The following is a 27,662-nucleotide window of genomic DNA, read 5'->3' on the forward strand; positions in this document are numbered from 1 at the left end:
CCCCAAATAGGGGCAAATTTGTGGGGTATTTTAAGCTGAAACTTGTCCAGATCAGAGACTTATATTACATCATGTGAAATAGGTGCCCTTTAACCCAACCTGCTGGGTTTGTCCATATTTAACCCAACTTGGGTTGTTTTTAGAGTGTGGGAAAACAAAGTAACTTAAGGTTACTTATTTGAAAAAGTAACTCAGATAAGCCTATTTTGTTGTAAATGTAAAAGTAATGCGTTACTTTACTAGTTACTTGAAAAAAAGTAATCTGATTACATAACTCAAGTTACTTGTAATGCATTACCCCCAACACTGATTATGTTAATGTGAATCGATTAACCTGATTCCCATAACCGGAAACGCTAGGCTACGTATTCCATTTTCTAGAAATCAGACAGCAAATTAGACACAGTTGCTAACGTATTCAGAACATCCATCATAATTTAACATTCATTTATTTCTTCACATGTCCAAGCAAAGGTACATTCGGATGATATTAGATACAATTTGAGGCTATTGAAGAAACATGTTTGGAGCGAACAGTAAATTTACATTTTACAAATATAAAAAACATACAATGATCCTTTTTTTTCATTTTCTAATTAACGTGTTTAAATTACTTTTTTTAAATTAAATTGTCCCAAATTACTAAATTGCTGCATAATAAATTGTAAGAGTGAGCATTTCCAGTTCTATGTCCAGAGAATAGTTTATTGGTATTATGCATAATATATTACATATTCCAATAAGCATAACCAGAATATATGATAATCTAAAAGTGCTGTGCATGTAAACGTGGTCACTGTCACAGATTCAGGACAAATGTTGAGTGCTTATGGGTCATCAACATGTCCTGTTGTGTCTTTATGAGCGCGTGGATGTTAGAGTTTTTTTTTTTTTCTTTAATCGGGATTAAAGTGGACTCCAGCCATGCTTCCTATAATCAGATTGAGGAGCTGCTGTTCGCAAAATCACATCTGGATGGAGCCAGGGAGGGGGAGGAGTTAGTTTCTATGGGGATACACAGCTTCACAGTACCCTAATATAACAGCGATGTACTGCACAAGTGTACTAATAATTCAAAACTCCGTATCTGCGCGCTGCACAGTCTAGTTTTACCGACCGACACTGCACATCTTCACAGCCCTGCAGCCACAACGAACCATAAAAGCGCGCATGTGGTTTATATCATAAAGTCTGGTAAGCTGTGTGCAGACTCATGATTCATGCAAGGCGTTATAAGAAAGTGTCATCTGTCTCCTGTCTGGAAATAATTCTCGGAACTGCGACTCAGTGACAAGACACAAAGGCTGATATTTTTTTTTGGAAATAAGGCGATGGTGCAGAAATTGGGTGAGTTCATTCTTTTAAAATGATCTCTTACTAACAGAAAATGTCATTTTCCAGTGCTTCAAAAACGTCACAAAGTTGCTTTAATCTAGTTTATACGAGTATCATTTTATAAACCTCATGAATCCAAAGCAACACACCATCTGCTGTGATGAATCACCTGCTGTGCTGCTGTTCATTGCAACGAATTAAAGTTTATCGTGCTCAGTATTTGTACCCATCATTTGGCAGATGTCTCTTAGAACTATTATCCATCTGAAACATTTTTTACGTGTCAGACAGATTTAAAGGAATTTTAAAGATTTTATATATAATGCAATATAATTGTTTCATTTATCAATAACATGTTCTACAAACGTTATGTCTATTTATTTCCAACATTTGATCTACTGTAGCTCTTAAAGGATGAAAAAATTAGTAATCAATAACATTTTGGGAGCAAATGTTTCACTGTACATCATGTTTTTACCCTGTTGTAAATCATATAGCTGAAATTTGATAGATATAATTGAGCAGAAGTTATAACCAATTCATGGTCAGCTTGAAAGAAAGCCACTCATTCTGCAACACCAAATTATGGTATAAACACACTGTTTATACACTTTTATATCCTATACAGCATTGTTGATTGTTCAGAAAGATTAGATGACACATGAGAGAGGTCCGACATGCCACATAGTGTAGATGTGCCCTTGAACAGTCTGTTGGTTTATTATTTCATCAGTCCATTTTGAATGGAGTAGGGATTAAATAGAGTTTGCCAGTTGCTGGAGAATTGGTGTCACAGGGTTACATAACCACAGAAGGCTGTCTTTAACGTACTTTTAAATGCCTTACTTGACCTAGAAAGATAGTGGGAGATCTTTGCTTTTAATTGAGTCAGTTGACTGAACTAGAAAAGTCCCATTTTCTCCTGACTAAGAGATTTATAGCTTAGTCTCTCATTCTGGCTCCCTTGATGTACTCAGTAGTATTTTGGGATGCTACAGTCTATATAGAAATAATTAGGATTAATGGGCAAAGCTAAATGAATTGGGGTTCTGTTATGAATAAATGGTTTTTATTTGTGTTTTCTGTATTAAAGTATTACTTAACCTCTTTTATATAGGCCTACTGTCATTTTCCTGAAAGTGTCAGTTTCTTTTTTTATTGACGACAGAAAGAAAACAATAATCTTAGTGTATTTTCAGCACTTTATGGACCAAAACACATGCTGAAATGTAACAATAACAATTGTAAATGCAAATATTCAGCATAATCTTTCTTACTCCATTGATTTGCCTTCTACACAGAGGATAATATCAGGCACAAAGTGCATGAACTTTCTTAAATCTTTCTTAAATCCTTATATAACAACATAGAGCTTTCTGACTTTTTAAAAAGTATTTAGAATTTAAATACTTATCCCTTATATAAGATTTATAGACTCATCTGTAGAGCAATGGTTCTCAGCTTTTTGACCTGAAGGCCTCCCATTGCCAGACGGCATATTTGAAGGCCCTTTCATATACAGTAGGCTACGATGCATTCAAGTGATACCATATTGAAGAACCATTTTGGGTTACCCAAAGAACCTTTCAGTTAACAGTTCTTAAAATAATAATAATTCCTAGTATGAAGAACTTTTTAATAATCTAAAGAACGCTTTTCAACTACAAAAAAATCTTTTGTCCAATAGAATGGATGTTAAAGGTTCTTCATGGCACCACAAATGCCAACAAAACAACCTTTATTTTTATTTACTCTGGTGATTCTGCCATAATTATGACAAAGCTGCTTGTTTTCAAACTTTTTTATTAAAGAAACTGGGAGTGCTGAAGAAAAATAGTTGAACACAATTCATTTTGTGAAGAACTGTAAGTTCTTGAGTAAAATATTTGAATATAATTCATTTCCCTGGTTGAGAACCACTGCTGTAGAGGGAAAATAGTTACTTCGTTGTGGCACAAAACTGACCCAGTCAATGTTTTGTCCAAAATAAGCATTGCCAAAGAAAGAATCTTTTACATAGTCATAATGCTTTGTAATGCTCTAAAAACTGCTGATGGAAAGCAAAATGACTGTGTTGTCCAGATATCTAGTAGGGGCAAGAGTTTCATTGTCTTTTTTTTGCTGACTCAAAGATGTTTTACTTGTGCTGTGTAGAGATAAATCATGGCAGAGACGACAGGGAATGAAGGAATCCACAAATTGGCCAGTGAGATCCAGAGGCCGGGTCTACAGCCGCAGCAGGACACGGATCGGAGGGGAATAGTGATCCAGCTGACGGACACTGAAGGTGAATGGGACAATCTTGATGACAGTGACCTCATATTCACCTTGGACCATGATGGCAAAAAGTCACTCAGTTCCCTCCGTAACCAAAGACAATGTTCGGTCGACATTCAGACAGAGGGGGAGTGGGGTCTCAGCTCACCTGCATTCAATGTTCCTCGCTGTCCAGCTTCATCGGGCTCCCTGGGAGACTCTTTTCTTCCGGGGTCTGGCTTCCTCTCGCCTACTCACCGGCCCCTGGCCAGCTTAGTGAAGTCATTATCTACAGAACTGGAACTGAAAGAGTCTTCTTTAAAGCCCAAACCACTCCTCAGCCTTGTAAAGTCGATCTCCACAGAGCTTTCTCGCAGTGAGCCTGAAGTGTCTCAATCCAGGTCTGATTCCAAGCTCAATCTGCACTTGTTTACGCAATTCACTCAGCCCAAAGGCCGCAATGGCGACTCCCGCACTGCCCCTCCATCTCCGGTCAACCTGTCCCCCACTGAGCCCAAAGCCAGCTTCTTCAAAATGGAGCTGGAGGACACCAGACGCAAGCTCACTGAGGCCATGCAGGAACCTCTGAGCATGTTCAGTAAGATCATGCGTGAGGACAGTGTTGGCAGCCCCAAGCACCAGAGGAGCACAGGATCGATGGACTCGCCAAGCTACAAAAGCTTTGGAATTGGGAAATCAAACACTGATTTGACTGCATCCGAATCTCCTAAAACTGCCAGGAAAGTAGAAAGTGAGTTTCTACCAGAGTGCAACTGGCCTGTGAGACATCGTAAACGGTGTGTGCAGAAATCCTCCCTCTCCCATGACCACCATAGCAGAGAGATAGACATCGGGGTGGTGATGGAGACCAGCACTCATGGCAGCTCGTCCCAGAGCACAAATATGAACAGAACTGAAGGTTTGCCAGAAGAGGTGACAAAGCAATGCTCCTCTCCAGTGCCAGGCGTGGGTCTTGGTTATGTTGCTTTAGTATCATACTGCTATTTTATCATTCCTTTGTCAGCGTATTGGTCTGGCCTGTTCCTTGGTTTAGTGTTTGGATTAATGTTGGGGCTTGTGCTGATCCGTTGGGGCTCCATCAGACACCTGTCCACCAGTCAACAACAAAGACTACACGGGACCCCCTATAATAACATTCTCTTTGAAACCCTACAGAGCAATGTTCCTTCTCTCAAGGTGAGTTTGATGCATTTTCATTGCGAATATATTTGTTAAAAAAGAATTGGTGTTATACTCTTAGCATTTAGTAACCCAGTATATAATAATACAATATATGCTTATATATACTCTTATGCTCACCAAGGCCACATTATTTGATCAAAAATACAGTAAAAAACACTAATATTGTGAAATGCTATTACAATAGAATAACTGTTACAATTAGAATAACTGTTGTCTATTTGATTATAATTTATTCCTGTGATGGCAAAGCTGAATTTTCAGCATGACTCCAGTCTTCAGTGACAAACGATGCTTCAGAAATTATTCTAATATGTTAATTTGGTGTGCAAGAAACATTTCTTATTATTATCCCAGTTTAAAATACTTGTGCTGCAATAATATTGTGAAAACATGTCTTTGAATGAAAACAAGACTGTGTAATACTTTCATGTTTAACAGTTTATTTCATTTTTTTTTTCTAGTGATAAAAGGTACTATATGTTACCACAAAACCAGTCATAAGTCACACGTGTATAATTGTAGCAATAGCCAACAATACATTAAATGGGTCAAAATGATTGATTTTTCTTTTATGCCAAAAATCATTAGGATATTAAGTAAAGATCATGTTCCATGAAGATATTTCGTAAATTTCCTGCTGTAAATATCAAAAAATTATTTTTGTGAGTGGATATGCATTGCTAAGGACTTCATTTAGACAACTTTAAAGGTGATTTTCTCAATATTTTGATTTTTTCAGATTCCAGATTTTCAAATAGTGTTATCTAAATATTGTCCTATCCTAACAAACCATACATCAATGGAAAGCTTATTTATTCAGCTTTCAGATCTTGTATACATCTCAGTTTTAAAAAAATGACCCCTATGACTGGTTTTGTGGTCCAGGGTCACATATATGAAACGCCTGACAGAACCCTTTAAGGTTCTATATAGAAGCTTTTTTTCTAAGAGTGGTCTCTTTACTGTCACTTTTGATTAATTTAATTCATATAAATATCAGTTTCCATTATAAATATATCTTAGTAAAGATATTTTTAATTAAAGACATTTTTAATTAATGAATAGACCCATATTTATTAGCCATATTTGACACACACACACAATTTTTCTGTATATAATGTATGAAAAATCAAGTTAGCATAAGTTGCTTACCCTAAAAATCCACTCATTAATTTTCCATTTTGAAATATCAATAACAATTTAAAAGTTGTTCTTAATGTGACTTTATCAAAAATCAGCAAAGATTCCCCAGCAAAACAAACACAGAGGCAGACATTTTGGAAATTTTTACAAGTCCTTTTACTTCCTGAAGTGCATGGATAATCCATGAGGGAGCAGAAGGCATGTAGTTGGGCTTTTCATTATAGAGTTTTTCATTATAGGGTTAAATGCTAAGAAAAGTAACAGAACAGCACCGCAGGTGACAACAGCCTCACAGACTGCTATTAAACCAAACTGCACTTCAGTGTGTCAAAGCTTATGTCCTACGGGAGTCCGTTTTTTTTAACACTCTGCAGTGAATTTCACACTGTCTAAAGTAAGCATTAAGCATCTTGCTTTTCTCCAAAAACTGAGCAAAACCCTTCTGCTCTCTGACAGATTCTGCTCTTCAGTGTCTGATGCAGAATAACATAAACCCACTGCTTGTCACAAGCAGCTACAACTCTAATCCCGATGCTAAAACTTTGTGACGAGGATCCAGAGATTACAGTAGAGTTTAAGCAAAGTGTTTCTGCGTTCCAGGGCTGGATGAACGAGATGTACACATATGATCCAGAGACTTACCACCCATCCCTCATGCACTCTGTGTTTGTCACATTGGACGGACCCTGTTTGCGGCTTGACTACCCACGTAACAACATTCCCCGCTGGGCTGCCTTTGATGAGCTCTGCTACGAAAAGCAATTCACCCACTCGCGGATATTTCGACTCACTGGCGGCAAGGTTAGTGTACCATTGATTTTTGCCCCCTTAGTAGAAATAGGTGCATTTCCCTTCAGTGGTAGTTCGACACAGTTTTGCTTGTGGTCTCTAAACCCAAATAGCTTGACTTATAATGTGGCAGAAAGATGTCATGTAATTATAATGATGTTGTTGCCTTGGTAACAGGTATTTCTTCTGCCACTGGCTTTGGCACACAAGAGAGTGTGGAACAGGAAGTATCCTATCTGCATAAGTTTGGCTGAAGGAGAAAGAGCTGTGGAGGAAGATGAGACTGTAGGGGGTCTGGGGGAGGCTCAGAAAGTTGAGAAACCCCCTGGCTCTATGACTAATGTTTCACATCCTGTCACACTTTACCTCTTTGGACGAACGGGACGGGAGAAAGAGGAATGGTTCCATCGACTGTTTTCTGTGTCCATTCACAATGAAGAGGACCATTTTGAATCTATATTTGGTGGTAAAGTTGCAGTCATTTATGCTGAAGTGAACGTATATATACACTGATCAGGCATAACATTATGAGCACTGACAGGTGAAGTGAATAACACTGATTATCTCTTCATCACGGCATCTGTTAGTTGGTGGGATATATTAGGCAGCAAGTGAACATTTTGTCCTCTGATGTGTTAGAAGCAGGAAAAATGGACAAGTGTAAGGATTTGAGCGAGTTTGACAAGGGCCAAATTGTGATGGCTAGAACACTGCCTCAGAGCATCTCCAAAACTGCAGCTCTTGTGGGGTGTTCCTGGTCTGCAGTGGTCAGTATCTATCAAAAGTGGTCCAAGGAAGGAACAGTGCTGACAGGGTCATGGCCGGCCAAGGCTCATTGATAAACGTGGGGAGCGAAGGCTGGGTCGTGTTGTCCGATCCAACAGACGAGGTACTGTAGCTCAAATTGCTCAAGAAGTTGGTTCTGATAGAAAGGTGTCAGAATACACAGAGCATCGCAGTTTGTTGCGTATGGGGCTGCATAGCCGCAGACCAGTCAGGGTGCCCATACTGACCCCTGTCCACCGCCGAAAGTGCCAAAAGTGTGCCTGTGAGCATCAGAACTGGACCACAGAGCAATGGAAGAAGGTGGCCTGCATGGTCTGATGAATCACATTCTTTTACATCATGTGGATGGCCAGGTGTGTGTGCATTACTTGAGCAGCACAACGAGTTTGAGGTGTTGACTCGGCCTCCGAATTCCCCAGATCTCAATCCAATCCAGCATCTGTGGGATGTGCTGAACAAACAAGTCTGATCCATGGAGGAGCTCCATCTCGCAGCTTACAGGACTTAAAGGATCTGCTGCTAACATCTTGGTGCCAGATACCACAGCACACCTTCAGGGGTCTAGTGGAGTCAGGGCTGTTTTGGCAGCCAAAATTGGACCAACACAATATTAGGAAGGTGGTCATAATGTTATGCCTGATTGGTGTATATATATATATATATATATGTGTGTGTGTGTCTGTGTGTCAAAACATTTTTTATGCATATATGTATGATATTTGATTTATGTAACATATTTGATCAGGCTTTTATGGTAATTTATTGAGCATTTATATTGGTCTATTTTATTTTTATTCATAAACGTACATTTCAAAAACAAATAATGAATATATATATACAGTCACTAAAAAATTAGGCCTACATTTAAGATTTATGTATCTGAATAGCATATAAAATTTCTTTTCATTTGGAGTACACAGTTTTAACATAAACTAATAAACTTAATGTGATGCATATTTTGTCAGTCATACACACATAAAACAGGTAAGAAAGAGGTAAGATTACAGAAAAAGAAAATCATGGCATAGTAGTAAATTATTAACTATTATTATTAGCTGTTTGCATTTGATTTAATTCAAAAATGACTTAGAATCAACATAAATCTATTTATTGTGGAAACAATTAAATTCATTCAGTTAAAAAGTGTGAACATGGTTAAAAAAAATGGCTAGCTGTGATACAATTAATATTTGATTAGTTAAAATGTATGAGAATGAAACCAATTGGATTTATTGGTGATACATATATAAACCTTGTTATTGTATATGAACTTGGTTTGCGGTTCACTGGTGCACATCCGAGTTCAGAAATCAGCGTTCACATCATCCAAATGAACTGAACTATGTAATCCAAATAGATAGAAATTTTATATGCATATCTAATACATAAATCTTAAATAAATATTTTCCGAGTGCATGTGTAAAATATTAGATATAGGAATTTAATATTATTTAATATATTTTATAATTATGTTATTACTATTTAATAATAATATTTAATGTATTTAATATAGCAATTATTTCATATATCAATAATGCTTAAAGATTATCAATACACAAGCCACAGTGCACAAAATATATTTTTGTTGATTGTTTTGCCATGTTTTCATTATTGAACTGTTATAATTGGAGTAAACAAAGTAGCCATGGTCCCATACCAAAGTTGCTCTTCCTCTATAATATCATAAATATAATAATAATAATAAAAAACACTATTCTAATCATTACTTTCGCTCTGTAGATAAATCTGTATTGAATGAGGAGAACCCTCTGGGTCTGTCAAATGGTGTTGAAGGCTCAGTTAAGGACAGCAGTGAAGACGTGTTCCATAGTGATCTGGTTGGCAAAGTAAAGGAGAACATTTTACCAGATTACACTTCCTACATGACCAGTCTCGTCTTCTCAGCACACGGCAGTCCTGTTCAAAGCCCCTGCCAAAGCAGCACCCAGGGCAGTCCTACTGACAAAGAGCAGGTGAGCTTCAAACAAACATGCTTTGTGTCATAGAATGCTTTGTGTCAGTGGACAGCTTTGTCATCTGGCAAACTGTGAATAATCTTTGTCACGTGACCATGTAAAAAGGCTCATGATATACAGATGTTGCCAAAGCATGTCAAAGTAAATCTTCTACATGGCAGGTATGACAAAGCACATTTATCTAGGTCTAAAACAGGCTTTACATGATGGTGAATTGCTAATGTATAAAACTAGGTAAATATTTGGCTTAAGATTAGCCATTAATTATTAAACCAAGCTTGATTCCTGTGGGTGTGGGAAGTGTGTCAGAGGCTTAGAGGCAGTTGCTGAAATTGAGAAAAAAAAGTGTTGCCTCCAAATACAGGAAATACTATTACAAAAGTTTGAAAATTGTTTACTGCATTTAAACTTTTGTTTTACTGAAACCTTTACTGTCTATAGTAATATGGAAATGTGCCCCAATATATGTATCAAAATACCTAAAGGACTACCCCTACCCCTAACCCTAACACTTTATTCCCCCACTATTAAACAACCATTAGGCACTTTATTTTCACTTTTCAAATATCATGTTTATTTATAATAATCAGCTCTCCGAGCTGATATGCAATAGGAAAAGGGAGAAGAATGAGTTTATAAAAAGGCGCATTCGAACTCGGGTCAGTCGCTTCAAAAGCCGACACCATCCGCTTTGCTCTCCACACCACTAATCCTGTTTTCAATGGGATTTCATGTGTAATTTTGTCTGGCTCAATCAGAAAATGGTGGGCGGAGTTAGTGTAAATAGCCTCTGCCAACAAGGCGGGCTATAGTGGAATCCGTGATACTTTTTTCAGGATTCTTTGATGAACAGAAAGTTCAAAGGATAGCATTTATTATAACATTATAAATGTCTTTACTACCACATTTGAGTCTTGCCACTTAAAAATATTGATTTCTTTTAAAAAAAAAATCTTACCAACCTGAAACTTTTGAACACTGATGCGCAGCTGACTGTAGATGACAAATGCACATTATTTTTAATGCTGTAAGTCAAAGTCAATTTTCTACATGGCAGGTATGTCAAAGTACATTTATCTAGGTCTTAAACATGTTGGCATACAGTACATGCTGGCAAATTGCTATATAAAACCTTGGAAATGTAAAACTAGGTAAATTATTTGGCTAAAGATTACCCGTGAATTATTAATTTTTTTTTTTTCCTGTGGGGTGTGAGAAGTGTGTCAGATGCTTAGAGGCAGTGGCCTAAATGAGTTTTGCCTCCAAATGCAGGAAATACTATTACAAAATTTTGAAAATGTTTCAAAAATATTCTGAAATGCAATTTAAGCTAATTTATTTATCGCATTCCAAAATGTTGTTTTATGGTGCATTTTCATAATGTCATAAAAATGTCCTAAAATGGGAATGGGATTTTGGAATAGGATTAATCTTTTTTTTTTTTAAATGTTCATATTTAAAATGCTAATCTTTCACATACTTTACAATGATTCAATATATCTCTTAATATGACAGTTTTTTCTCCATTTTAACACCTGTTTGCCACCTGATGTCACCTGTTGGAGTTTGGGTTTCTTGCCGCTGTCACCTTTGGCTTGCTTAGTTGGGGACACTTGACATTTGACTTGACATTTGATATTCAACAGTGCTTTGATCTGCCTGCATTGACACTATTCTTTAAGAGCTGCTGTGCAGCCAAAATTATATACCAGTTATCACTGTAAAGCTGCTTTGACACAATCTGCATTGTAAAAAGCGCTATATAAATAAAGGTAACTTGACTTGACTTTAGCCCTTTTTTTGAAGGAAGTTGTGTCACTGGTCCACTTTTTTTTCAGAAGCAGTATTTTTTGGCACGGTGTTTTGTTTTCAGTTGAGAGGAAATATCTTGAAATATATTAAAAGGTTAGTTCACCCAAAAATGAAAATTATGTCATTAATGACTCACCCTCATGTCGTTCCAAACCCGTAAGACCTCCGTTCATCTTCGGAACACAAATTAAGATATTTTAGATTTAGTCTGAGAGCTTTCTGTCCCTCCATTGAAAATGTATGTACGGTAAACTGTCCATGTCCAGAAAGGTAATAAAAACATCATCAAAGTAGTCCATGTGACATCAGAGGGTTAGTTAAAATTTGTTGAAGCATCGAAAATACATTTTGATCCAAAAATAACAAAAACTACGACTTTATTCAGCATTGTCTTCTCTTCCGGAATCCTTTCCATTGAATTGATTCCATTGAATCCTTTCATCTGTCGGCGTTGGTAATGCACTTTTATGTCGCCGTGGTTGTTTTTGGCGATTAGGACATCCGCGACATTTTGAAGCATCGAAAATACATTTTGGTCCAAAACTAACAAAAACTACAACTTTATTCAGCATTGTATTCTCTTCCGGGTCTGTTGTCAATCCGCGTTCACGACTCCGCTTCTTCTTCTTCTTTCCTGTTTTACGGTGGTTGGCATCCAGCTTATTGGTGCATTACCGCCCCCTTCTGCTCCGGAGTGTGGTTCATGACTCCGCAGTGACGCTGCTGACGTAAGACGCTGCTGACGTGTTATCCGGTGCGCCCGAGCTTCGTTTACAGTCTGAGGGAGACGCACGCTGTATTCAAGCTATTCTACATTGTTTGTATTTTGGTATTGCTATATTTTTTAAAATGGTGCGTAAGTGTGCATGTTGCGGATGTCCTAATCGCCAAAAACAACCACGGGGATGTAAAAGTGCATTACCAACGCCGACAGATGAAAGGATTCAATAGAATCAATTCAATGGAATCAATTCAATGGAATCAATTCAATGGAAAGGATTCCGGAAGAGAATACAATGCTGAATAAAGTCATAGTTTTTGTTATTTTTGGATCAAAATGTATTTTCGATGCTTCAAAAAATTCTAACTAACCCACTGATGTCACATGGACTACTTTGATGATGTTTTTATTACCTTTCTGGACATGGACAGTCTACCGTACATACATTTTCAATGGAGGGACAGAAAGCTCTCGGACTAAATCTAAAATATCTTAAACTGTGTTCTGAAGATGAACGGAGGTCTTACGGGTGTGGAACGACATGAGGGTGAGTCATTAATGACATAATTTTCATTTTTGGGTGAACTAACCCTTTAAGGAGCAATATTTTTTTTTATTTTTATACTTCTAATCATTTCTCCTTACTTAGAGGACATTTTAAGTGAAAAGGGGTGTAGCTTACCCCACATTATAGAAAATTTTTAATCCAAAGTTTTTTCTTCCATCACCCCTTTAGGAACAGAACTTTTGTTGCAGTGAGGAAGAAACAAAGCCTGTCTGGTTGAATGCACTAATTGGTCGAATCTTTTGGGACTTCCTCCATGAGAAGTACTGGGCTGATAAAGTCCAGCAGAAGATACAGCAAAAGCTGAGCAAAATTCGGGTAAGAGAACAGACAAAAATTACATCATGTTCTTTAACTCGACAAAGTGTGAGAATGTTTTTTTTCCCCCTTCTTTTTCTTCCTCAAGCATAATTTCAAAAAGTGAAACAAATAGTTTGTGATATTAATGGTCCTACCCTGTGTGCATGTGTTTCTGAGTTTACCCTCCTTTACAACAGTTGCCTTACTTCATGGATGAACTGACCCTCACCGAACTGGCCATGGGCTCCAGCATGCCCCAGATAACAGGCACATCACTTCCACAGGTCAACAGCAGAGGTGAGTGGGGCTCCTAAGAGCCTCTTATAAAAGAGCATATTAGGTCATTCATCCATCAGGACTGCTTGAGCGTATGTGTTATTATGTTCCTGCACTGAGCAGTAGATGAGATGTTATTATCCTTCTGTAATCTCAGGGATCAAAGGAGCACATTACATCACGTCACTCTTCTCAACAAATAGCAGCTCATCTATGAGCGTGTGCGCACGTGTCTGTTTACGCGCTCAGCTGCATGGTGAAATGCCCGCTGTGAAGCATATGCAGGATGTATTATCCCCATGAGATGTGGAGTTATTATTGTGTGGGGCACAGTGTGTGTCTTTTACTCTCTGCCTCATGATCTGTGAGCATTATGTAACATGTAATGGCTTTCAACAGAGTCTGGCTCCCTCTCTCAGGTCTCATCCCATTTATGGATTTATAATGTGTGCTAGTAGACTGATGGGCATTTTATTGTGCTATAATTATATGCAATTTCATGCATTAGATCGTATCGCTTTAATCTTGACCATATAGATTAGTAACACATGCTCTTAGAGTCTTTGGTTTCAGCACTTTATAACATTATTAGCCAATATTAAAATAGGAAATTAATGTATGTGAGCTGAGCTGAGCTGAGCTGATATATAACATTTTAACTGTTACTTTTTTATTACTTTTTATTTAATTTATAAAAAGAAATCATGAATATCATGCACTTTTGAATAAGCTTTTCTTTAAACAAACAGTTCAATCATGACAACTCTCAAAGTACTTTTGGCATGTTAATGAATATGGCAACATTAATGTTTTTGGATTTGCGGACTGGATCTGCTACGCTGCTGCTGCTGCAAAGCATGTATGGACTTGCTACTGCTATGGTCAAATAGCAGTAGCAAGTAAGATATGTTGCTGCATGAAATCCCATAGCAGATCTAGGCAGGTGGAACTGGGGAAGGTGGAGGGTTTCAGAGGAACTCTGATAGCAAGCTGCAGGACTAGCCTACTGCCTAACACTGAACCAGACTATTTAAATGTTGAGCAAGTAATCTCATTGGCTGCAGAAACAGTAAAGGACAATCAGTTTGTGTCATGGGGTAATGATGAGATAGCTTGCAGACTTCATGTAAAGCGTTTAATGACTGAACTAGATATTTATTACTGAATGTAAAAGTTTTTGTATCAACAGTTGTTACAACAGGTAAATTTTGAAAAAAAAAAAAAAAGTAAATATCTTTGTGTGACAGGCCTATGGTTGCATTTGGAGATGGAGTACACAGGAGCACTACAGATGACTCTAGAGACCAAAATCAACCTCTCCAAACTTGGAAAGGAGGGAGTCCTTGAGGCAGAGGCAGAGGTGAAGACCATCAATGTGTTGTAAGTATTTTGAGAATCCAAAAATATCCAGTAAAATAAAAATAAAAAAATATCCTGGAAAATATCCAGTACTTATTATCTCAACACAGCCTAGCATATACAGTCTACTATATAACCTACACTACCGTTCAAAAGTTTTAAAAAAAAATAATACTTAAACTGAACAAAAGTGTCATTAAACACTTTTAGATTGTTACTAAAAATGAATACAGTATTTCAAATAAATGCTGTTCTTTTGAACTTTCTATTCATTAAAGAAAAACGTAAAAACCGAAAAAAAAACTGAAAAAACGTATATCATGGTTTCCACAAGAGTACTAAGCAGCACAAACGTTTTCAGCATTGATAATAATAAGCCACATTTCTTGAGCAACAAATCTGCATATTAGAGTAATTGCATGAAAAAAAACATTAAAACTTAGTATAATCCTAGTGACATTTGTGGGGTTTATGTTTATATCTCGTTATGATGAGGTCCTGTCTGTATGTGTTCTGCAGTCGCAGGTCCAGGCTCTCTGTGCTGGCTGACAGTGATGAGGAATCCTCAAGCGCTGGATCGTCTGATGAAGAGGAAGTTTCATCTTCTGACACTCAAGGAACTCTGACAGAAAAGGCTCTACCTGGTGTTGAGGGGTAATTATTATTAACTGAACAATCACATAATTCAATAAACAGTTATTCCCTGATATCTTAGAGTTTGGCATGTTGCAAATATTTACATTATTTGGATGGAATGTTTTTTTCAGAAATGCTGGCCTTGTAAACTAAAGATCAAGATGTAGTCAAGTGGCTTGCTGGCGTTATAGGGATAGTTCCCCCAGAAATTAAAATTTAGATGAAAATCATTTTCTTATCCTCATGTTGTTCCAAAGCTGAATGCCCTTCGGTAACACTTTACAATAAGGTTTCATTTATTAACATTAGTTAACTATATTAGTTAACATGAACTAGCATTGAACAATACTTCTATTAATTTAATAACATCTAGGTTACTAATGTAACCCTCGTTCCTTGAAGGAAGGAACAGAGACGTTACTTCCATACTGATGTATTGGGTTTTTCCTGGAAGCCCAATAACCTCCAAGTGGTAACTAAACTAGCCAAAGAACATTGGCCAGTGAGATTTGCAATGCCGAGCCACTCTTACCTGAACACACAGGTATATAAGGCCGGCTCACTCTCCTTCATGTTTTTCTGAGGAGCTGGGACAGGGATCCCAGCCATTCAGCAGTGGCTCAGGACTTTGGCCAGGAGGGATGTAATGTCTTCATTCCCTCCTTCAGGGAATGGGGATTACATTAGTATCCTAGACGTTTGCATTCAGTCAGTCACGTTCAAAGTTACGTCGATACTGATGTATTGGGGTCCCTATGGAAAGCGCCACTGAACTGTGTTATGAGTGTCGGAGACGCAGATGCTGGCAAGCTGTGTGCCCCTTGGCAACTGCCCTCACACAGTCATAACCTACCCAGCGCCCCATATAAGCCCAGGAGAGTAGTCTTCCATTCCAAAAGGATGGAAGGGACAGGGTTTATTCTAGAGACAGTCGTAGCTGCTGTTCCTCTTATCGTGAAATTTCATGGGTTGTTTTTTCAGCTATGACCAGTGTTGTTAATGGAGAGGGATACTACGGAGACCACACCCTGCCAAAAGCGAGGTAACGTGTGGTGGATACACATATGGACTGACCCATGGGACAGTACTACATATGGAAGATCTCTGCAGTAGGTCCTGCCTAGCCAGGGAGGAGTTGCTACCGATGCAGAGATGAGGCAGAGCAGAGCTGCCCGGGGAAAGGCACAGGTTTACAGACATGGAAGCCGTATCATGGACAGTACACATATGGAATTACGGAGGGGGAATCACAGCATATGGGCATCTAGCCCAGTATAAGGGGTGACTGGCCGGGCATGCACACAAGAACTTGGCCTGGTATCGGAAGCCTCCACTGCATCTGATGTATGCAACAGTTGCAGTCTTGTCTGTATGGACCAACACGAGCTTACCTATAAAGCAACGGTCGAAACTGGTGCAGGGCAAATAGCACTGATAACAGCTCCTGGCAACTGGTATGCTACTGCAGTCGAGATCCCATCCAGGAGCCCAAAGCTGCATGCCTGTTGCACACAGCGACCCAACCTGTACTGGAGGCATCTGTTGTAATGACAACATGCCTGGACACTTGTTTCAATGAGACCGCTGATTTCCTCCTGAACGTATTCAGGCAGTTCAGCACCGACTGCACACGCTCGTTGGTGAGGCGCGCCGTCATACTGACCGACTCCATACCGAGAAAAGAGATGCTCTGCACAGGGGAGAGCTTGCTCTTTTCCCAGTTGACCCAAAGCCCCAGATGGCTGAAGTGCCTGAGCTCCAGATCCTTGTGTTCGCATAACAGATCTCGAGAGTGAGCTAGAATGAGCCAGTCGTCAACATAGATCAAGATGCGAATGCCAACCTCCCTGAGTGAGGTAAGGGTAGCCTCCGTGACTTTGGACTTTGGTTTTTCCGTGACCGTGGGGAGACGGACAGAAAAAAGGGGTACTGATATGCTCAACCCTTGAAAGCAAAGCGTAGTAACAGTCTGTCGAGGTAAACTCGAGACATGAAAGTATGCATGTTTCAGGTCAATTGCTGCAAACCAGTCCTGGGAGCGAACGTACGTGTGGATGCATTTCTGCATGATCATCTTGAATGGGAGCTTGTAAAGGGCCCGATTCAAGACACGCATATATAAGATTGGTCGTAACTCACCACTATCTTGGGTATGGCTGGAGGGACAGGCTCTATTGCGTCCTTCACCAGCAGGACCACAATCTCCGCACACAGGACAGGGGTGTCTTTGTTTGCCACTGAGGCAAACAGGCCACCCCTGAACCTGGGGAACCCCTGGCGAACTGAATCGTGTAGCCGAGTCTGACTGTCTGAATGAGCCAGCGGGACGGGCTGGTAAGCACTAAATAAGTCTCCACCTGGCCCTCCTCCGGGGGAAGTAGTCCTTGACAGTGACGCCAAAGAGGCCACCTTGCAAGATAGGACCATCAAGAAAGCGCACTTTGTCGACATCTTTCATCTCTGCAAGGTTTAGCCAGAGATGGCACTCCTGGAACACCAAGGTGGACATTTTCTGGCAGAGGGCTGGGAGGGTGAAGTCAGGCAGGTCCTGCATCAACCCTGTGCATTTTGAGTGCCTTGACGCTCCACCTGGGGAATCCCCACAAACCCTGGAATTAGCGTTCACAACCGCTTGGCTCTGAAGCAAAGTATGAATGAGTAAGTGGGGAGTAGGAGTGGCTCGGCATGCAAATCTTACTGGCCAATATTCATTGGCTTGTTTAGTTACCACTTGGAGGTCATTGGGCTCACAGGCAAGACCCCAATATGTCAGTATCGACATAACATTGAACATGACTGACTGATTGAGATCTTAGTTAATACTAATTACAACATTAATAGATTATTAAAATCCAACATTTTATTTGTTAAAGGTGCCCTAGAATTAAATATTGAATTTACCATGGCATAGTTGAATAACAAGAGTTCAGTACATGGAAAAGACATACACTGAGTTTCAAACTCCATTGTTTCCTCCTTCTTATCATTTGTTTAAAAGACCTCCGAAGAACAGGTGAATCTCAACATAACACCGACTGTTACGTAACAGTCGGGGTGTATGCCCCCAATATTTGCATATGCCAGCTCATGTTCAAGCCATTAGACAAGGGCAGAACGTCTGGATGTGCACAGCTGAATCATCAGACTAGGTAAGCAAGCAAGGACAACAGCGAAAAATGGCAGATGGAGCAATAATAACTGACATGAATCATGATATCATGATATTTTTAGTGATATTTGTGAATTGTCTTTCTAAATGTTTTCGTTAGCATGTGGCTAATGTACTGTTAAATGTGGTTAAAGTTACCATCGTTTATTACTGTATTCACGGAGACAAGAGCCGTCGCTATTTTCATTTTTAAACACTTGCAGTCTGTATAATGCATAAACACAACTTCATTCTTTATAAATCTCTCCAACAGTGTGTAATGTTAGCTTTAGCCACGGAGCATACTATCAAACTCATTCAGAATCAAATGTAAACATCCAAATAAATACAATACTCACATGATCCGATGTATGCATGCAGCATGCATGACGAACATCTTTTAAAGATCCATTTTGAGGGTTATATTAGCTGTGCGAACTGTGTTTATGCTGTTCAAGGCAAGCGCGAGCTCCGGGGGCGGGGGAGCACAAGAATGAAAGGGGCCGCAACCTATATATCGGTGCATAGTTAATGTTGCCCCAAAATAGGCAGTTAAAAAAATGAATTAAAAAAAATCTATGGTGTATTTTGAGCTGAAACTTCACAGACACATTCAGGGGACACCTTAGACTTATATTACATCCTTTAAAAAGAAGTTCTAGGGCACCTTTAACATTTGTTAATGCACTTTGTTCGAGTGAACAAAGAAAGAACCTAATATAAACAAACAATAAACAGGTATATTTTTATTAACTAACATTAACATGACCGACTAATAAATACTGTAACAAATATATTGCTCACTGTCAGTTAATGTTAGTTAATACATTAACTAATGTTAACAAATGAGACCTTATTGTAAAGTGTTACCTGATATTTTTTCTTCAATGGAACACGCAATATATTGAGAGATTTCAGGGAATGTATTGTAAACCTTGCTACTTGTCCATACAGTGAAAATGGATGGGGACTAGAGACAACCGTGATCACAATCCACTTTCAATGTATGGAAAAGAGCAGCTTGGATATTTTGCTAAATGTCCCCTTTTGTGTTCCATTTTGTGTTTGGAATGACATGATTTTTGGGTGAACTATGCCTATAAAACATAATCTCTGTCAATTTTGAGTTGTTTGACAAAAATGCTGCTTAAAATAAATCAAGGCCACCTGATGAAAAATTTACTTTGCTTTCCACAGGGCTGCAGCTGGAGGCAGCACTAGTAGGAGGATTTTGAGATTTGTCGACAAGATTGCCAAGTCAAAATACTTCCAAAAGGCCACAGAAAATGAGTACATAAAAAAGAAGATTGAAGAAATGTCCAACACCCCTCTGCTGCTTGCGGTGGAAGTTCAAGAGCTCTCTGGAACCCTCGCTGTCAACATTCCTCCTCCCCCCACCGACAGAATATGGTACGAGCCATTCTCACTCAACTAAACGGATGCTGTTAATGTTTCTTTAGGGACTGAAGCTTTGCTTAAGCTTACACAGTGTTCACAGAGATTATCAAAAGCAATCATGCTCCTTAACGATTGGTGTCATTCACTCTTGAAGGTTTAACTGTGTTGTAATTAAATTTCAGTTTGATAATTAAGGATTAGACACAAGTGTAACACGGTCTACTAAATGGGCGTGATGTGATGAATTCAGTGATGCAAGGAGGAGGAGCAGGATTGTGGACCAATGCAATTTCACTGTGGGTGCCCCTTGTGAAAAATAAGTACACTTTAGCATATTTTATTTTAAAAAAGTACTTAGTATGGAAATAATATACTTCCGAACTAAATGTAATGTTTCCAGCATGTTAACTGCAATTAAAGGGGTGGATTCATTGCAATTTTACTTTTTTAACTTTAGTTAGTGTGTAATGTTGCTGTTAGAGCATAAAAAACGTCTGCAAAGTTAGGACCCGTCAAAGTTCAATGCAAAGGGAGATATTTTCTTTTAAAGGTGCCCAAGAATGCTTTTATACAAGATGTAATATAAGTCTTAGGTGTCCCCTGAATGTGTCTGTGAAGTTTCAGCTCAAAATACCCCATAGATTTTTTTAAATACATTTTTTTAACTGCCTATTTTGGGGCATCATTAACTGTGCACTGATTTTTTCAGCGCACCGCCCCTTTAATTCGCGTGCTCCCTGCCACACGAGCTCTCGATTATATTACAGCACATTTACAAAGTTCACACAGCTAATATAACCCTCAAATGGATCTTTACAAGATGTTCGTCATGCATGCTGTATGCATGCTTCGAATTATGTGAGTAAAGTATTTATTTTGATGTTTATATTTGATTCTCTATGAGTTTGAGGCTCATGTGTGGCTAACGGCTAATGCTACACTGTTGGAGAGATTTATAAAGAATGAAGTTGTGTTTATGAATTATACAGACTGCAAGTGTTTAAAAATGAAAATAGCGACGGCTCTTGTCTCCGTGAATTCAGTAAGAAACGATGATAACTTTAACCACGTTTAACAGTACATTAGCAACATGCTAACGAAACATTTAGAAAGACAATTTACAAATATCACTAAAAATATCATGCTATCATGGATCATGTCAGTTATTATTGCTCCATCTGCCATTTTCGCTGTTGTTCTTGCTTACCTAGTCTGTTGATTCACCTGTGCAGATCCAGACGTTACTGGCTGCCCTTGTCTAATGCCTTTCATAATGTTGGGAACATGGGCTGGCATATGCAAATATTGGGGGCGTACACCCCGACTGTTACGTAACAGTCTGTGTTATGTTGAGATCCAGGTGTTTTCCGGAAGTCTTTTAAACAAATGAGATTTACATAAGAAAGAGAAAGCAATGGAGTTTGAAACTCAATGTATGTCTTTTCCATGTACTGAACTCTTGTTATTCAACTATGCCGAGGTAAATTCAAATTTTAAATCTAGGGCACCTTTAAAGAATTCTCTGTTTAAGGACTACAACAAACAACTGGTAGCGACTACAACAAGCTTCTTCCCTGGCTTCTTTATACATTATCATGACAGAATTTGCAATCAATAACTTAAAGATAGTTAATCAGCTACATAAATTCATCAACTAACCATTCAGAAACGTCCTGTTGCATTCTACATGTTGTCACTTCTTCTTTAGTCTCTCCATCATTGTCTGACTCCGGTTTGAACATAAAAGGCTGAACATTTTCTGACATTTTCAGTGAGTCTGAGGTAATCGCCGCTGCTAACAAAAGCTCTTGAAACTCCACCCTCTTCATAGAAGCAGCAGCTCATTTGCATTTAAAGGGACACACAAAAACAGGGCGTTTTTGCTCACCCTCAAAAAGTGATCTGCTGGGTATTTTGAGCTAAAACTTCACATACACACTCTGGGGACATCAGAGACTTATTTTCTCATCTTGTAAAAGTGACATGATATGACCCCTTTTAATTAATATATAGTTTAAATTTATATTCAATGCAACTGGCTGAACTGGATTTAAGTACATTTTATATGTAGGTTCATAATAACTTTTATTGTCTTTGAAATGGTTAAAGTGTACTGCTGAATGTACTGACAGGTATTTATGGTACCTAAAATATAATGTAATTTCTATTAAAACTTGTATGTCATCTATTTAGAAATATTTGTAATTACACAATTTTTAATTATGAAGTTGCAATTTAGTACAATTAAAATATATTAACAATGTAATATTTAACAACACACTACAGATAAAATTAATCAACTACTTAACTTATGCTTTAATATGTTAGCCAACACATCAAAATAAAGCATGAAAAAAGATGATTAAAATGTACTTTAAAATAAAACTTTTAATTTGACACTAAGTGACTTTTTAAAAAGGGTATTTAATTGTGTTAAGTAAAAGTTTTATGGAATATTGCAGTGTTAATCAAAATAAAGTCTTACATAAAATACCATGCTTAAAATGTCCCTACTACCTGACAGATAAGTCAAATAGCGTATCACAACCATAGGCTCTGTAAACACCAAAAAGAGTCAGGGGAGTGGCCTTCTCTTTGCCCGTAAATCATTTTGTGTGTTCAGGTTTCCTGAAATCAGGTTTGCAGACATGTCTTTGGATACATGCACCAGAATAAAAAGTGTTTTATTGGTTCTCTCTCAGGTATGGATTCTGCGGACCCCCGAAGCTTGATCTAAGAGTCAGACCCAAACTGGGAGAGCGAGAAGTGACTTTCTGTCATGTGACTGAATGGATTGAAAAGAAGTTACAAGATGAGTTTCAGGTTGGTTTTGATGATGTTGTGATAGCTTCACTATAAACTTAACATTTTTAATTTACATTAAAATGTTTGAACTAACCTCCATAACAAATCCTGTACAATTTCCAGAAAGTTTTTGTTTTGCCCAACATGGATGACATTTACCTGCCACTAATGCACTCTGAGATGGACAGCCTGACAGCTTCCCAACAACACCCTGCAAAGCTGTCCCAGCATTCCTCTGTGGCCTCCAATGACAGGTGTGATCTGGAACATACTGCAGAACTACAGTAGTGCCTCCTTGTGGACAGACATGACAATACACTGATATCAGGAACTCGCTCCTTCAAAAAACTACTAGGAGTGTATCTTGTAATCAGCTTCATTTAAACATCTCAGCGCAAGGAAAGTGTCAGTAGCTCCCACACATGTTCTCTATGATCTCCCTTCATCATACATTACCATTTCTTAGAAACCCTAAACAGTTCTTCTTATGAGTGGCTTAATGTGTGTATAACCCATTTTATTACTTGCTCCTAAGGACAACTGATTATTTATTGAACTTAGCTTACAGTAGACATATATGCATTAGTAATAATAAATAAATGGTAAATAATACAGACTTTATTAAAGAATTCATATTTAGAATTAAACTCATTTTGAAAAAAAAAATCTTACATACATTTCACAAGTTTGTTTTTTACATTATGAATTAATATATAGTATCAAAGACAGTGTTTGTACGATTTCACATTTTCTTGTCAAGTGTCACTTCAAGATTGTAATATCTGAACTTAAGCAGGCATTTGAATGTTATTGTTTTTTTCTTTTTATGCATTAGCATCAATGTCTCACTTTATAAACCCCTCAAAGCTCTAGAAGGAATGTGCATAAACAATTCTCTTTTTTGTTTATAATCATGCTTTTCTCTATATACAAACAATAAATCTGTAAAAACTGGTGGGTTGTGTTGCCCTTAAAGGGATTCTGTCATCATTTACTCAACCTCATGTTGTTTCAAACCTGTATGTCTTTTTTTTTTTTATTCTGCAATCTGAAGAAAACAAAGTTTTTTTTTTTCTTTTTGGTCTATACAGTGAATGTCAGGGGGTCCAGTGTTGTTTTGTACCCCATTGACTTTCATTGGATGGACAGTTTAAACATTCTTCAAAATATTTTTTTTATGTTTCACAGGAGAAAGAAAGTCATACAGGTTTGGATTGGAATGACATGAAGGTGAGTAAACCCTTTTTGGTGAACTACCCCATTAAGATCTACCCCCATAAAGGACACATTTAATAAAACTTGCACACATAAAAAACTATCTCGAATGCTTTCTTTGAATCCTGAAGGATATTTACATTATCTGACTCTTGAACTGTTAGTGTGATGGCGTCTGCTGCTGCTCGGACTGGCGGCGTTAGCATCTGTCCAAGCGCTGGTTCCCTCCCCTGCTTCAATTTCCAGATCTCCGACCTCCAGGCTCTCGCACAACAGATTTATCTGCCTTCTTATTTGGGCCATCCGGCTCTGCATGCGCTGCATCTTCCTGCGTAGGTTGGCTGCGATGGCCCTCTGCTTCCTCCGCTCGGCTACGTAGCGCTGCTGTAGCTCTCTGTAGCAGTTATGTTGGGCCTGGTTCTCACGGACAAGAAGCGTGCCGCATCCCATGGGACACAGCTGTCGCCAGTGGCTGCAGCTCTGATCGTGCGCCTGCGCGTCCTTCCTCAGCACCTGCTGCCCACAGCCCTCATGAGGACAGAGCTGCCACTCATACAGACAGTTGGAGATGTGGAGGTACTCATTAGAAAGCGGGAAAGTGGCTCTGCAGCCCTGCTGTGCATTTCGACACTAGGAACACAGACACATTGTGTTGTTTCACATTCACATTTTAAGCTAGACACAACTATTTATATGACTTTAAATATTAAACTTTAAAAATGTTGCCTACCTTGATTGATAAACGGCCAATGGATTTACTCAGCTTAAACAAAACCACCATTTGGTTTTGGTCGATAGGCTGCCTACAGCAAGGGCATTTCACCTGTCTGAAACAAAACTGGCTTAAAAAATGTGCTCAAACATCCTGGCCCGGTTTCACAGACAGGGCTTAGACTAAGCCGGGATTAGGCCTTAGTTCAATTAGGTAGCTTTTATAAATGTACCCTAGAAAAAACATTAATGGTGTTCATCTTGAGACAAAACAATGGCACTGACATATTTTAGGATGTGTCGGTACAAGTTGCTCTCAGTTAAACAGCTCAAACATGCATTTTAGTCTAGGACTAGCTTAAGCCTTGTCTGTGAAACCGGGGGCCCAGGGGCGTAGTTTGTGGGGGGATGGGGGGGATATAACCCCCCCAATATTCAAAGCCATCAGTTACAACCCCCCCAATACAATACAACCATACCAACATTCAACCCACCCCCAAAGTTGAAACCAAATCTACGACCTTGTGGGGGCCTATGAGTTATTTGAAAGCAGAAGTATTGTACACTACTCTTCAAAAGTTGGGGGTCAGTAAGATTTTTTTTTTTCTTGAAAGAAATTAATACTTTTGTTCAGCAGGGACACATTAAATTGATAAAAGTGTCACTAAAGATTTATTTTTTTGTCTTTTGTCACAAAATTAAAGTAAATGCTGATATTTTGAACCTTGAAAATGCATCACTGCAAACAAAAATATTAAGCATAAGATGTAAAAAATATTACATCTTATAATAAAATATTAAGCATACAATTATTATAAAATGAGTATAAGATAAAATAAAGCAAGAAGGCGTGGTTTACAGTGAATTTATAACAGCTAAGGGGTGTTGTTAGACCTGACGCGGAGCGAATTTTACAACGGCTTCGAAAGCGGCTCAACCAATTAGAATCAAGTGCCAGAACTATCCATTTTATAATATAAAATAAGATTCTATAAAATATAAATCATATTATATATAATATTAAGTATAGGATTATTATAAAATTCAATTATATAAAATATTTTTCTTTTATATAAGATTATATAAGATATTTGATCAACATTGCTAATAATAAGAAATGTTTCTTCAGCAGCAAATCAGCATATTAGAATGATTTCTGAAGGATCATGTGACACAGAAGACTGGAGTAATGATGCTGAAATTTCAGCTTTGCCATCAGAGGAATTTAAATTTTAAAATACAAATTACAATAGAAAACAGTTATTTTAAATTGTAATAATATTTCACAACATTACTGTTTGACTGCATTGGTTACATCTTGGTGAGCATAAGAGACTTCTTTCAAAAACATTAAAAATTCTTACTGACCCCAAACTTTTAAACAGTAGTGTATACCGGAAAGTGTTACAATCCATCCCATCTGGTCAGCCATGATATTTTTAAACAGGCAGATGCTTGTAATGTATATATAAAATTGAACAAGAGAACCTGCTAATACAGATAACACCAGACAGGAAATGTTATTTTCCTACCTAAAGGTTTTTTTTTTTTTTTTTTTATTTTACAGTTATTAATTTTTATTTTGATGTTCTGGAAATCCTTTTACAACACTTCCCAGCCTCCCCTAATCTGGTTTGTCATATATATGTATATGTATACTGTATATATATTTATATATATAATATTGAAAAATATTGAAAATGGTTACCTTTTCATCCACTGTAAAATGCATTCCTTGCAGAAGACATGGTTGCATTTGAGTCGTACAGGGCAGCGTAGAACAGCTCTACAGATGACACAAATCAGATCATCATCTGGGGTCTCCACAAACTGATCCACTTCATAACCTCCAGTCTAATACCAAAATAGAAACAATTATAATATACAAAAAATGAATTAATATATTGTAATGGCATATCATTACTATTTTTTTTATTACCAATATTACTAATATTAAATAAATCAAACTATTTCAAACAACCCTTTTATAGTAAAACTATTCATGTCATATATTATCAGACTTTTTAAAACATACTGTAAGTTTAAGCTTGTAAAATATACATCCAGTATTTTTTCCCCACAAATATCAAATTTTATTTCATGTAATTAAAAAAAAAGACACAAACTCACCATTTTCACTTGTGTTCCAAGGACACAGCTAATACATATGCTGTATAAGTTGAATCATTTGAAGAGGCAAAAAGACAGACATCTGTCATCACAACACCCAGCAAAACATCCCAAAGGAGATCACTTGACCCTGGATCATTCAGAAATGCACTGCAGATGTCCAATTTTCTCTTCTTTTCCATTCTAGCACAAGTGACAACTATGGATAGCACCTGACAACTTTTTTACACTAACCACTGGGACCCTATTTTGGTACCATCTAGGTTTTACTTATTAGACAAAAGCATTGCTATGGAAACCAGTGAACTTCAATGGCTGCCTGCTCTAGAGGCTACAAGCCCTATTCTCTAAACACACAGGTCTGAATGGCCAATGAACACACAGCAGCATTTTCTACACAATAGAATATATCATAAATCATTATACAGTATGTGGGAAAATGTGTTACAATAAATTATGTCTTACACTTAAACAGTTAATGTTATTGGAAAAGCTTTAGCTAAAAGCTAAAAGGGTTTAACAATAAAGAAAACACCAGGTTGTACTGGCCACTATTCATATGAACAAGATGTGTCAATGGGTTGGTTGTGTTACTTTTGCATAAAATATACCTTCATTACATATTTGACTCATTTTAATGTTTTTCAGTGTTTTTTTTTTATTACACTTCCCATAGTTTACACAACAGATTTAGCATAAGTATTTAAAAAAAATAAAAATGTAACAGTCTAGATGAAACTTCAAAACAATCAAAAGCCACTGAAATTTCCAGAATGCAGGACAAACTCAAAGTACTATATTGAATAATCAATATAGATCAATATAGTGAGTGAAGGTTGATGCAACAGTGATGTAATAAGGGGAAATTGTAAGAAGAATTTGACTTTGTCAGAACGTGTCCTCAAACACGTACATATCTCTAGAATAGTACACTAATAATCAACAAACAAGCAATAAAAGGAGAAAACTGTTGCTGAGTACGGCTTTTTTTTATTTTTCTTGTAAGGAAATGCCGCTTCCTACAAAGAAATCTCAGGCACTCCTTGGGTTAATGTTTAAAGTTCATTACCGGCAACTGACTACCGTCTTACCATCATA

General features: G+C 37.8%; 2 protein-coding genes across 4 annotated transcripts; one reads left to right on the forward strand and one right to left on the reverse strand.

Moving 5' to 3' along the window:
• The first annotated feature begins 921 nt into the window (after positions 1-921).
• tex2l (testis expressed 2, like) lies at positions 922-24,011 on the forward strand. 3 transcript variants are annotated; one of them, XM_048171346.1, is made up of 14 exons: positions 922-1,347; positions 3,490-4,788; positions 6,538-6,738; positions 6,904-7,192; positions 9,253-9,485; positions 12,758-12,904; positions 13,084-13,183; positions 14,410-14,542; positions 15,041-15,175; positions 19,503-19,715; positions 22,406-22,526; positions 22,632-22,762; positions 23,697-23,738; positions 23,888-24,011. In XM_048171346.1, the coding sequence occupies exons 2-13, from the start codon at positions 3,499-3,501 to the stop codon at positions 23,734-23,736; spliced, it is 3,033 nt and encodes a 1,010-aa protein (XP_048027303.1). In that variant the 5' UTR covers positions 922-1,347; positions 3,490-3,498; the 3' UTR covers positions 23,737-23,738; positions 23,888-24,011. The 3 variants fall into 3 exon arrangements, with proteins under 3 accessions (XP_048027303.1, XP_048027304.1, XP_048027305.1); XM_048171347.1 differs by lacking the exon at positions 23,888-24,011 and having other exon boundaries at positions 23,697-23,845; XM_048171348.1 differs by lacking the exons at positions 23,697-23,738; positions 23,888-24,011 and having other exon boundaries at positions 923-1,347; positions 22,632-23,462.
• rnf151 (ring finger protein 151) lies at positions 23,781-26,746 on the reverse strand. The gene is made up of 4 exons (XM_048171624.1): positions 26,645-26,746; positions 26,143-26,288; positions 24,454-24,550; positions 23,781-24,353 (listed from the first exon to the last, which is right to left on the reverse strand). The coding sequence occupies exons 1-4, from the start codon at positions 26,744-26,746 to the stop codon at positions 23,865-23,867; spliced, it is 834 nt and encodes a 277-aa protein (XP_048027581.1). The 3' UTR covers positions 23,781-23,864.
• Positions 26,747-27,662: the final 916 nt, after the last annotated feature.

This window comes from Megalobrama amblycephala, linkage group LG20 (genome assembly GCF_018812025.1).
Source record: "Megalobrama amblycephala isolate DHTTF-2021 linkage group LG20, ASM1881202v1, whole genome shotgun sequence".
Classification (NCBI taxonomy): Eukaryota; Metazoa; Chordata; class Actinopteri; order Cypriniformes; family Xenocyprididae; genus Megalobrama; species Megalobrama amblycephala.

What these genes read in the sequence shown, in the direction of transcription:
- tex2l (XM_048171346.1), top strand. Translation starts at nt 3,499, where the DNA reads ATGGCAGAGACGACAGGGAATGAAGGAATCCACAAATTGGCCAGTGAG. An exon ending in AAAAGCTGAGCAAAATTCGG is followed by an intron (nt 12,905 to 13,083) that starts GTAAGAGAACAG and finishes CCTTTACAACAG; the next exon opens with TTGCCTTACTTCATGGATGA. An exon ending in CCCCCCACCGACAGAATATG is followed by an intron (nt 19,716 to 22,405) that starts GTACGAGCCATT and finishes GTTCTCTCTCAG; the next exon opens with GTATGGATTCTGCGGACCCC.
- rnf151 (XM_048171624.1), bottom strand. Translation starts at nt 26,746, where the DNA reads ATGGAAAAGAAGAGAAAATTGGACATCTGCAGTGCATTTCTGAATGAT. An exon ending in ATTTTACAGTGGATGAAAAG is followed by an intron (nt 24,551 to 26,142) that starts GTAACCATTTTC and finishes GTTTTGTTTCAG; the next exon opens with ACAGGTGAAATGCCCTTGCT. An exon ending in TTGGCCGTTTATCAATCAAG is followed by an intron (nt 24,354 to 24,453) that starts GTAGGCAACATT and finishes CTGTGTTCCTAG; the next exon opens with TGTCGAAATGCACAGCAGGG.